The following is a 13,120-nucleotide window of genomic DNA, read 5'->3' on the forward strand; positions in this document are numbered from 1 at the left end:
TTCTCATTATTTCAGCCCATATACTCTTCTTTTCTCCAGTGCGTTGGGAACAGATAGATCTAGAAAATCAAATTAACTCCAAGGTCAAAAAATGAATGCTCAGAGCTGAAGAGCTCCTTTCAGCTGGGGTTGTTGCAGCATTAGACTGAAATTTTTGAAGTTTCACTGTGTTGCTAATAATGAAGAGACGTTACCTGCAGGGTCTGTGAAGTGAACCTAAGTTCAAGTGGATATACATTTAATGTAAACTACAGTAGAAACAAAGGGGAAACTCTGGACTTTTTATGGCTGGTCAGTAAAACAGAGAAAAAGATCTACTAAGCCCCTCAAAACTCATAAAATGAAAAGGTGACACTTTCCCTTAAGATGTCTACAAGCAAAATCTTTAGCTTTTTTTTTCAGTGAACTAAACAGGACTTTAATAATAATAAAAAAAAATCAGCCAGCTATGCAGAAACATTTGACAGAAACTTCTTTTTTAGTCTGAATAATGTGAAGCATGACCCATGTCCTCTGATTTTTATTTTTTTAAATTTTACATGCTTTTCAAAACCCATTAGAGTGGAATATATATGTCTAAGTATGCCTTACACCAAATTGCCATGAAGTGCTCATAAATTACACATTTGCAGATGACAACTCCTGCAAGTAGAGTGGTTCATCCAGCTGCAGTGCCAAAGCAAGACATGAGCAGCAATTGGATTTTCTGGTTTCTGAAGCATTCAATTACTCCTGTGTAAAAAAGAAAGCTGTATGTGTGCCAATAATGTATTAAGAGATGAAATTTATTTACTATCATCATTATACCAGGAAGGTCTGCCTTTTACAAATGGTAATAAATTCATTCAGCTTTTGTACTAGCGTACCACATCATATTTAAGACCTGGTATCGCAGATGCAGAGTAGCTGAAGCAAACTGATGATGAAGATTCCGATTAGCATTTTCAGAATTATTTTTTTTTCTGCCATGAAGCCAAATGGATATGAATTTCTAGAGACTTTAAGGTATGCTTTTTAGTTTTTTTGACAGAAGTAACAAACATGAGTTTTCAGAGACTTTAAAGGTCTTCTGGGCCACACTTGCCACAGAGTAAAATCCCCTTGTTTGTTTTTTTTTTTTTTTTATGACCAGTTGATGCAGACAGAAACCAAGGTGAAGGATAGGAGGATAATGAAACTAGGTGTAGCTTGCTCTCGCTTCCTCCTTGACCACTGGTTCTTCACTGATGCTGATTCTTGGCACTGTCTGGTACCTTCTCCTTTCAACTTGCATGTGCTAGATCCAGGAGCTAGAGAGATGCTGTACTGTTCTGCAGTCTAATTTTAGAGGGATGTGCTATTTTGCCTTTGAAATATATTACATGTCAACTTGCAGAGTGACATCAGACCAAGACATACCTGTTAGTCCATGACTAACTTTTCTGTTATTCCACTAGTGCATCTGTAATGAGTATCGGATTTAACAGGGCAAAATTATCTTAAAGTATGACAACATAAGCAAAAGACATGACATAAGTTGAATTTAAATTTGAGTTAAATTAATCTTAGGATAAAAAACTGTGCTTGTCTGAACTGAAATGTGAAAACTCTGTAAATCTGGGATAAAATGAGTGACAACAGTTGTTCCTAGTTAATCTATTAGGAGAACCTCTCTGTAGTGTTGATGTGTGAGGTTTATCATGCACTCATAACTTCCAGTGAGTAAATTTTAAATAAGATAATTTTGATTCAGAAACCAGTTGGAAATCTATGTGAACCTTTAGGTAGGAAAGGAGGGTGAAAATATGCACGCTACTCACAGAAGTAATGAGGATAGTAGCCAAAGAAGCAAAAACTGTGAGTCTTGGAATTCTTGATGGTATTTATTCAGAAGAGATTCTACTATGTTTATATACTTACATATTTATACTACCTATAGTAGTTTAATATCAGATAAGGTTTCTTTCGTAGAAAGGTTTCTTTCGTAGAAAGCTTTATGGACTCAGGGAGCCCCTGGTGGTCTAGTGGTTAAGGGCGCGGCGCTGTCACCACGGAGGCCCGGGTTCGATTCCCGGTCAGGGACACTCCCCGGGCAGATGGAGCTCGTTAACCCTTAAAGGCAACCCACCTATGTCCTAAGGACCTCGCTGCCACCGTCCAAGCTCGCTTGGCCCCGGCAGATGAACCTTAGGATTAAAGGGTGGGCTCAGTTCCACGCACACTGTGTCTCACCTAAAAAATCCAATGCGCAGGCTGGAAGGTGGAAAGACCTTCCCCGGATCTTCGCTCGTGAAGACTGGCCATTATTATTATATTATTATTATTATTATGGACTCAACAGAGGAAAGACTGTGGTCCCAAAGTCTTGAGATGCAGAAAGGGCTGCTTTTCTGTGCAGACTGTTTGCCCTTCAAAGCGCAGTGATAATCTTCCCACTTATCATCTGGCTCTATGATTCCTTTTGTATGTCTTCCTGTCCTCTTTGTCCTCCTGCCAGAGTTCCCAAACTGCAAAGACGCAATCAGTGTAACGAAAAGTATGAATTATGAATTGGTAACTTAACATCAGCAAACTTCACAGGGTGCATGTGCTCCCACTTCTGCAATGATGTAACTCCTAAGATTGCTTTGAAGTGAGAAACTCAGGGATAGTTCAGTTACTTGGACAAGCTCAAATAGTAATCTTGGGAAACTTCATACCTTTCTCAAATACAGATGAAAACCCGACATAATACAATGTTGATATTATAATACAGTTTGATATTATTATTTTTGTGACTGTAGACCTGAGGCGTGGGTTTTCAGTTCACATGGGATACTTGTGTACATGCCCTAGTGCTGTAAAGTGTTACAGCACTTTGCTGTCTCATAAAGCTGTGGTCACATTTAGGAGAGGAGAACTTTGCTTTCTGTCCATCATGTTGGATGTTGATTCAGCAGGTCTGAATCAGATTACCAGACTTGCTATTTGATTTTTAGTAATGTAACCTAGTAAGCAGCATAAAAGCTAGGAATTTCAGGATACTGAGGCTAAAATCTAGTAATGAATATGAGACACTCAATTATTTTAATCCAGAAGGACATGTAAGTATGTGGGAAAGTAGTAAGAGTTTAAATAGCCTATTTCACTTCACATATCAGTGGTTTTAATCCAATGAGAATGAGCAGATATAGGAATGTAAGCAGATAAAGAAAATTGATGAAGCTGTAGAAGTGGAAAAAGGCAAAGAAAATGTAGTAAGTAGTTTTTATGTACTGCTTCTCATAGATAAAAGGTTATTTTTGATAGAGGATGTGGTCTGATGCTTGAGCAGTTTCTTTCAAGGAATTTACCCCTGAAACCTATTGTCCACTAAAGAACATTATGAGGGAGTTTTGTGTCTATATGCCTTGAATGACAGATGTGAAGGATGTTTATTCTTCTCAGAGGAAACAAATGCATAAAGGGTTCAATGTTACATTTTGAGTTGTGTTATTTGTGGCACTAATGGCTTTTCAGTTTCTCAAAGCAGCTTGTGTGTATATCTTCATAGTTCCCGGAATCCTATTGCCAGTAAAAATTAACAGAGTTTCTTTGATTGTTTTAGAGGTGTATTTGATGCTTCCCTCAAAATGGCTGGGTTCTATGGACTCTATACTTGGCTGACTCATACTATATTTGGGATTAACATAGTCTTCATACCATCTGGTAAGAATTTGGACAATTATATTTATATATATTATTACAGAATTATTTATTGTACAAAATCAGAAGGATTCAGTGTTACTGACAAGCTTAGTCTAGTCTTAGATAATGTGGCCATGGGTAAGGTGGAGAGAAGGCCCTTACTTCTGTCTTATCTCTGAACCTTGCCTTTTCCTGTTTTCACAATACACTCTCTGCCAGCTATTTTAACGTTTCTGTCTGTTTCTTTTCTTGGATGTAATTCTTTCTCCCTTGTATTTAGTCCAAGTCTTCTCAGGTTTTAAGTTCATTCTGCTTGTCTTGGCTTCTGTTTCTTTCGTAGTTGACAGGTGCTGATTTTTCAAGATGCCTAAATACAGGAAGATGTGGTATCATGAAAATGCATGATAAAGGCATGCTCCTTCTTCTCAGTGCTGTTGCCTGACTGTATTACCAGCCTCTGCTTTTCTTTTATTCTTTAATCTTTGCTTTGGAAATGGCCAATGAAAAATCTTCTTCCCTGTTCCTCTTTTGCCTCTCTTCTTCTAAAAATAGTAATAATTTAAAAATGTTTGTCTACAAGGAAACATGAGGGGAGCATAAAGCACGAAATCCCAATATAAGAGGAAATGACTGTATTATAAAGTGCAACTGCCTTAAAGGCATTGGTTGTCATTAGACATACTTAGAAGGTAATCAGTCTTTTTCTTTCAACTGCATGCAAAATCTTAAAAATTTTTGCTTTCTGGTTAATGAGACAAAAAAAAAAAAAGAGAGGGGAAAAAATACACTTAATTGTGTTTTGTAGTATGTTAAATTAGAATGGCAACAGTACTGTGTTGCTTTAGATTACAATGGGTGTTTCAGGTGGGTATACACCTGTGTGTACATGTTTGCATACAGAAATATGTAAGTAATAAATTTTATGTTTACCTGGTTTCTCATTATTGTGGTTGATTGCAAGAGATAAAGTAAATTGGGGAGACTTGGGCTCATATACTTTCTTACACACTTCTTTGAAGTTTTGTAAAAGTTTGAATGTGCATGATGGGTATAATGTCAGATTTTTCTGAGTTGGTGCCTCTTTTGGAAGTAACTCCTGACTGTCTGTTGCTGAAGTTTTTACATATGGGAAATAGTGTAATTTTCTTTTTTCTTAAACCACAGCTATAAAACACCAAGAGCCTCATGTGGCACTTTTTCAATGTCTTATTCAGAGCAGTTGATAGAAGTGGGACTTACTGGTGTGGCAAAAGTGTCAGAATTTAACTGTAAACATATTTTTGAAATATGTTTGTCTTTTCTCACTTCTACTTCTGTGTGCTCTAGCATTAGCAGCAATCCTTGGAGCAGTGCCATTTCTGGGGACATACTGGGCAGCGGTCCCTGCAGTCCTAGATTTGTGGCTTGTGCAAGGACGGGGATGCAAAGCCATTTTGCTCTTGGTTTTTCACCTCTTGCCAACTTATTTTGTAGATACAGCCATTTATTCAGATATATCAGGGTAAGTACATAGAAGACTTTTTAAAGTTAGCATTGTAAAAATTATTGACAATCACTGATGCCTTTAATTAAACTGATTTTTCTGAAGAATGCAAAACAGTATCTTCAAGCATGGGGATTAGTGTAGTGATACCACCTCATAGTAACAAGTCTTATTGGCCTAAGTGCCTTTGTTTTCCCAAGCCTCTTTTCTGTGAACTTTGACACTTCAGAGGTCTTGAACTCAGCATCAGCAAAATTAACCTTTTCAGTTGGGATTCTTAGAATTAGTTTACCTTTTTTGTTTATCTAATGATTGGCTAAAGGTGTGTGTAGCATTTTACTTTATATCCTCTAATGCCAGATGATTCTGCAGAACAAACGAAACCATGACCTAGTTAGGGACCTGAAAAAATACTTTAATTTTTCCAAATGGATTGTGAGAATTTTGAGGATTTTTTTAGAGCCAGCCTTTGTGTTGTGTTACCATAGTCCAGTGCAAAAGTCTCTTGAAATTGCAAAACTCCCTGGAGATAGGCTTCTCCTTAGACAGCAGCCAGTGCTGTTTTCCTATTGTAAGTGGTAGGCACAGATTTCTTGAAGAAACTTAGTAGATGTTTGGCTGCTCTTTTGACTTGAAATGTCACCTGGTTTCGGCTTTGAGTTTGTACACAGAGAAACAAACTCCAAGCGATAGAGACAAAGTCAGTGTTTGCAGCTGTGTGTGTGGAGTGCAACAGAAATGTTCGCTGACATTTTCTGCAGCTGAATTATCTGTGAATCCTTTTATTCGACTCAGACTAGAAGACAAAGCAGCACAGTTAAACAGAGCTGGCAAAGATATGAACTGTCAAGTTTTCCATGTACAAGACATGTTCACAAACATGTACAATATAGATATAAAGGTGTACTTCTCTAGTTACTGTCTGAATCCAGGACTTCATGATCCAGACTTAGTTATGTGTTGATCTTTATTACAGGAGAATTAATGTAGAATAAGGACATAAGGTGTTTAAGTTCTGTGTTATTAGAGATTAATATTTTTGTTCATCAAATATAATTACACTGAACAGAGAGTACCTAAGGATAATATGCCCAATATTAATACTAATTTTGAAAGACTCTGGCTATAATTATTTTGCATTAATTTAATCTAACAAGTGAGGTATAATCAAATTACATTTTTTTTCCAACAATAAATCATGGATAAATTTAAGGCTAGTAGCTATTTAAACAGCCAATAATTCTTCTACTTGCTAGAATACATTTTTTTGACTGTAGGGGATGCAGACTCTGTTTACTGTCCAGAAAATATATGGGGCAGGAATAGATTTTCTGACAGTAGAGCAAAATTGTATTCTTCCCATTAAATAGAACAGTAAGCATCATGCTGTCTTGCAGATTAGATTAAACCTATTTGAAATAGCTATAATTAGGTTATGCAGGGTTTTCTAAATGGATTAACTTCATATGGTAGTCCTATTTGATCAGGTGATCTGTTATTTAGTTTAGCAAACTAGCCAGAAGAACACTGAAATTGATGCAAATGCTGGGAAAAAACTATTTGAAGTTTTAAAGATTTATAAATGAATCATGTTGGAGAAACATAAAATTATAAGGTCAAGTTTGTCCCCCCAGAAAAACAATCTGACTTTGCCAGTAGGTTAAGTCTGATCTAGGTGAGACATGATTGAGGTGTGTGTCATTTAATAGGTCATGTTTCATGGTTTCATTTTGGATGGTCTCACTTTGCACACAGTTGTGATGAAGGCAAAGACTTAAAATGTGAGAGTTGAGTAGAAGTCAGCTCCACAGTAGGAACCTCAGAAACTGCTGTGGCTCTGAACTGACTAGCTGGTATTTTCAATGCATGACACTCAAAATTTAGAGGAACTTCTTGAAAATTGCTTGCTAAGTGTCAACTGTAGTTTTTCTTATACAATTCCATATTGCCAACATTATTTTAGCTATAAAGAATGAAGGATGATGAACAGGTTGGTAGGATTCACATTTTGCACCTGAATTGAGACATGGAAAATGAAAATGGCCTGGTTTACTTGATGCCATAATAGCTCTTATCAAAAGCTTATCAGAAGCTTATCAAAAAGCTTTATCAAAAGCTGATCAATAGCTCTTATCAAAAGCTTATCAAAAGACAACTTTCTAGTAAATATTGATATGTTCATTCAAATCTGGTTTTATTTTGCATCGGAAAACATGAGAAACTAATGATAACAAGCACTCAATCTGGAAGGTTTTTTAATAACAAAAATGGGAAGACATGGCTATTTATTTGAAGACTATGCTAACTGTTCTTTGAAATATGTAATCCAAGTTGCCATCACTATGTAAATTAATGTCAGGGGTGCCCATAGTACGTGTTGCTAATTGTGTTAAAATTTAACAGTTCTTGACCATAAAGCATGAACAGTGTTTGTAAACAAGCATCTTTCCGTTCCCAAAATGGAAATGTTTTTGCCGTTAGCTCCTTCAGACATTCTTCAGCAGATGTCTGTAAAGTAACTACTCCATTGTGGGTATTACCAGCATTACATGCTACAGTAGCATTTGATTTGTTGTGCAAATACAGCACACAATACAGATTAGAACATTTGTGCAGTCATTCAAACAGCAGTTTGTAGCGTAACTATGGGTATCTGCAGCTAGCTGTGTCATTTTCTAAGCTTAATAAAACTTTATTATTAATTCACATTTCATAATGGGTAATTCTCTGTTGTTCTTAATTTAATTTTATTCTTCTTGTGCCAGAGGTGGTCATCCTTACCTGACAGGTCTTGCAGTAGCTGGTGGAGCATACTACCTGGGACTGGAAGGAGCCATCATAGGACCAATTCTACTTTGTATACTTGTGGTTGCTTCCAACATATATAGTGCCATGTTGGTGAGTCCAACAAATTCAGTGCCCACTCCCTCACAAGCAACGTGGCCATTACAGATTTACCGGTGAGCTATAAATGTCTTACTTGTATGCATTATGCTTTTACACAGTTATGTCTGCATAGGTATAGAGAATGAATGCATGAGTTTTATAAACTCAAGTTTTATACTCATTCACATCTGCATGAGTACTGGAGTATTTGGAGAGGATTCAGCTATCCTGTATTCTAGAAATGAAAATTATGGTAAAGTAAAACACTCACTGGAACTTGTATACTTGAAGTGTTTGTTTAACGTCTCTCAGCCTCTTACAGAAGACTCTTTCAGAAAATTCACTAATGGTACTTTTGTGTCCTATAATTTATATGTTGCTTGTGTGCTAGGAGATGATTGAGCATCCTTTTTTTTCTCATAAAACTATTATTATGGATATCTGCTGACATCCACAACAGATATCTAATGGAGTTCTTTGTCCTTAATAAAGGGCCTGTCTGAAAATACTGTATTTTTATGTGTTAATGCAAAATATAAATACTGCAGAATATAAATAAACATACCTAGATTTTAAAAATGAAATAATATTCTGTGCCATTATGTCATTAAAAGTATGATCCTCTAAATGTTATCATTGAAGTTACTGAATTTGGGATGTAGAAATGTATCTTTAAACTGTACCATTAAGGAATGGGATGAATAAACTCCTAATTGAATAACTAATTACATTAGTTGGAAATCACGTTGTGATGGTGTTAATGACAGCAGCCATTTAAATGTCTCTACTGTCCTATTAAATTATACAGGTTTAGCTCATTATACATGTATCTTAAAGGGGATTTTCTGCTTCTGAGAAATAATCCTTTGCCTTATTCACGTGAATAATGTTGTCATCTTTCATCTGGGCAGCTTAGGAGAAAAAACACTAATTGGACCTGTCTGTACTCTCTGACTTGTAGAAGTTACATTCCAAGACTTACCATATATATACCATAGATAGAGCTTCCCACGATATGCACAAAAATTTGTATGTGTTTTTGTTTCCTGTTCAATTTGTAAGAAATTGGTTATTTGTAACCACTGGGCAGATTTGAGTCTTACTTTTCACTTTTCTTTCCCTCCCCTCCTCAACCCCCAACCCCCAGGTCATCTCGAGAGAGTCCTGAGGAGATGAAAATGTCTTCAGAGTGATGGAGGTGCTGTGCTGTACTGATACAACATGAGGGAATCGCTGACTTCTTTCTTGAGTTCACAACAGCCATGGCCTTCTGTCTCTTCCCAGCTGTGCCTGGGGGCAGCTCACAGGGAAGCATAGCTTGGAGTTTAGTAGAAAGTATTTCTCGAATATCTGCTGGCCTTACATTATTGTGCACTTTGCCTCTTCAAGAGAGAATGTCTACTTCCCATGGCTTTGCATACCAACACACAGTTCAACTACCTTGTTGAAGACTTTGAAGACCTTCTGTCTTCATAAAAAGAATGGTTAAAAGGGACAGGCACATCCACTGGAGTCATTGTTATCTGCTGAAATTACTAACTTGGCTTTTATTTATTGGGTTATTTGTCTTATTAAATTGTAGTAGCTTTAAAGAAAGCTGTAATTCCAAATTTATTTTTTTTTTTTGTTAATCTGGTGGCGAAAGAAGTGTAAACCACTCATTGTGAAATGAAAGTATAATAGAAGTATTTGCTGCTCCTCAAAGTATTTCTTTATAGGCTTCAACCATCATATGTAACTCATAATAACACTTAAATGTTATCCTCTTATGTGCACTGAAATTTAGTGTTTTTGGAGACTGGTCTTTGTAATATCATCCTGAAATTAGTAGAAATGCAAACTGTTAAACGTGGGTTTTCCTCTTACTGAAATAGGAGGATTTGTTTAAATAGTTTAAATCTTGCCCTCATTTGCAGTGAAATCTGATAATATTTTGCTGCTTACCCACCCTCCCAGTGGAGTCATCTTGTCAACTAAACTTAATCCAAGGCCTTAAGTGTTTTCAGGCAGTAGTAATGTGTGATAGTCATGTCTACTTCCAGTAATAGGAAGAAGTCGAATGGGGATTGTTTAATGTTGGTTTTCAAATGCTGTGGCTAAGTTCAATTAACTTTTCACACAAATTTTATTTCCAGAGAGAAAGGGAAGAGAACATAGATTTTGGTTTAGTTTAGTTAGGGTTTTTTTAAGCCTGTAAGCCTGTGGCTAGATGTCTTTCTAAGATATAAGATATATCTTAATATATTAAGATATCTCTTATTAATAAACAAAGTTCTTAAATTTCTGAAATGTTGCCTTGGTCACAGCATGAAATCCTCTAGTGTTTTTCTTCTGTACATAACTTTGCTTAACTTGCAGTTTTGGTGACATTTAAGGCCTTTTGTATTGATTGTTGAAATATTTGACACAATGGATCTTTATAAATGGATCCTTTTTGTAAAAGGGAAGTGGGTTTTTTGGTAGATATTTTTCATAGTTGCACAGCTTTTCCACAAATACAGTGAGGCCCTGGGTACTAAGTAGCAGATGCACTTGTTTAACCAAAGAACCACTTTTCTGTTTCTAGTAAACTTCTCTTGAATTTATTTCAGTTTGATTGATAATGAGTTGTACAAAATACAGGCATGCCTTGTGTTTATTGACAGTAATGTGATGGATGAAACAAAAATCCATTCTTATCCAGGGATAAGGATATCTCTGAGATGTGTGTACAAATAGCTGTCAGTAATAAGATGTTTGTTTTACCTGAGTTGCAGGAGTGCTGATAGATATGGAAGGTTCTTACTTTCATGGTTGTATGTATTTTACATTGTTTCTAAAAATACATTTCCATGGAAAGTGATTGGAAAGTACTCTGATACATAGTAAGCAAGAAGGTCCTGCTATAGGTTGCAATAAACAGGCTGCCTATTAAGACACAAGTAGCATTGCTCCTCAGATTCTCAAAATTTACTGCTGCAATTTTACTGATGAAATTTTATATTTAAGTAGGTTGGTTGAGTGTGCTGTTTGCACATTTGTAGGTGTGTGTTTGAAGGACAGACTCAGGCTTAATTTAGTAGGCTGACTCAAGTTCATTGATATATGGAAACATCCCATTTAATGTTTTAAATCCTGGAAGATCTACACATCAGTTCCAACTAACTGAACAAGAAGAATGTAGTGCTTGAATCAAGTATGTGTCCTGTGGTTTTATTTCTTTGGCTTTTTAGCTCATGAAAAGTCTTTAATGAAACATATTTTTATAATTGTTACTGGCTAGGGTCGAGGATGATGAAAAGCTTGAAGGTGTCACTAAGTATTCCTGCAAAATTCTAACCAGACTGAATGAAAACACCATTATACTTAGGAAACTTACTTATTATATTACTTCTTGTTTAGTTCACAGTTTTGCACTGAATTGTTGTGTTCTTGTTGTAGCTTATCGTAGACACATTTAAAGAAGATTAGTACCAAGAAAAAAAATGCATCTTTAATGTATTTCCAGTTTTCCATTGCACCACTTTGCTCACTGGTCAAGACATTATATCGTCCACATTTGCTATCCCATCTTCTGACACAATCTTTCATATCCCTATGGTACTCAACATAGTCATTTTAAAGAGTCATATTGTTTGGTTTAAGGTTTTCTTCCTTCTCCCCCTTTGCCTGACCACCTTAGATCCAAGAAGGGTCTCTTAGGAATATTAAAATCATGCTTCAGACACAGTTATCTTCCATAATGGCAAATGAGTAAAATCATCTGAGACGATACGTTGCTATTTTGAAATATTCCTTTCTCAACGTGAGGAGAAATCATTTTGTACAGAGAATTCATATCTGATGTAGTCTTGTTAGTTTACCCTCCTTTAAAATGGGGCTTCATATTGATGAATATTGAATCATATTGCCTGAATGGAGCGTCATTCTTCCTGTTTCAGACTTGCCATGAGGAACCGTCCATAGTACTGTCTTAGTAAGTGTAGCTTAAAGAGCTTGTGCTACGGGCTGTGCCTGATTGAAGAGCCAGTTATATGGTTCAGTAGTGGTACAGTGACAGTATATTGCCAAAAAATAAGAAAAAAAAAAAAGAGGAAAAATAAAGAGACAAAACCTCTACCTTCTTAGAATAGGAAATATTCACTGATTGTCACCATGTTTAGGAAAAAAAAAATCACAAAACACAACCTTATGAAAGAGTGTACTTTGATTATTTGGGTTTCGTGTTTACTAAATGTCTAATTACCAGGAGAAATAGAAGACCTAGTCCTTTCATATTTAGCAATCTGTATTGTTTTCTGAGAGGACTCAGCCTCTTTAAGAGTGGTTTAATTTAGATCAGTCTCACATTAATGCGAAAATAATCAAACTGGTCATTTTGACTTCTGGTCACTGTTAAGAGTCTATTCACGGTTATATTTCCTCATCTACAAAAACAAACTGCAGCTCAATGGGATAAGCTTTTAGTAGATGGCTTGTGGGGTTTGTAAAAACAAACAAACAAACAAACAAACAAAACACCAAAAAACCAAATGGCAACGAATCAAACCAAAAGCTCCCTTTTGTGCAGTTTTCTTAGGAGAGATTATCTTTTCCATAATGCTTATAGGCAAGAAGTTGATGGCTTTTAGCTTTACTGTAAACACTCATTACAGAAGTAGGTATTTACTAAATGTATTTAGTACATGTAGTGTTCAATTTGAACAAAAAATTTTAGAGTTCAGAAGGGAATGCTCATAGTAATCCAAGACAATGGATTGTCTCATTGTCTCTCATGGTATTGTGAAATTCAAGTGTGGTGGATTTTTATCATTCTCTTCTAGCAAAAAAGGCTGGTGCTGACTGTTTCTGGCACTGGAGTCTGAGTTAGCCCTTCCACCCCTTGCCATACATTAGCTGAACATTATTGTGCTGTGGCAGACGTTATTGTGCTGATGTAGACAACTGGCATCTCTTAAATCCATGGATGCATCAACTTTTTAAACTCTATATTGACTTGTATTTCAAAAGGTTTCTTCTTACTATTATTTCTTACATTTTTTGCTGAAGCAAACTTTGGCAATTCCCTTTTTATTTCTATTTCTACAAAACTAGAATTGCCTAAAACTGTTACAAATGTTAGGGAGG

The 13,120-nt window shown here is 36.0% G+C and overlaps 1 protein-coding gene across 2 annotated transcripts in view; it reads left to right on the top strand.

The window, feature by feature from the left end:
* Positions 1-12,486, top strand: part of TMEM245 (transmembrane protein 245) — a 77,982-nt gene extending 65,496 nt beyond the window's left edge. For both annotated transcript variants that reach the window (XM_050311003.1, XM_050311011.1), the window contains 4 exons: positions 3,566-3,666; positions 4,972-5,146; positions 7,894-8,088; positions 9,162-12,486. In XM_050311003.1, coding sequence (XP_050166960.1) covers positions 3,566-3,666; positions 4,972-5,146; positions 7,894-8,088; positions 9,162-9,207 — 517 coding nt within the window. In that variant the 3' untranslated portion in view covers positions 9,208-12,486. The remainder of the gene's footprint in view (positions 1-3,565; positions 3,667-4,971; positions 5,147-7,893; positions 8,089-9,161) is intronic.
* Positions 12,487-13,120: the final 634 nt, after the last annotated feature.

The sequence above is a fragment of the Myiozetetes cayanensis genome, unplaced genomic scaffold (genome assembly GCF_022539395.1).
Source record: "Myiozetetes cayanensis isolate MyiCay16 unplaced genomic scaffold, myiCay2020 scf1, whole genome shotgun sequence".
Lineage (NCBI taxonomy): Eukaryota > Metazoa > Chordata > Aves > Passeriformes > Tyrannidae > Myiozetetes > Myiozetetes cayanensis.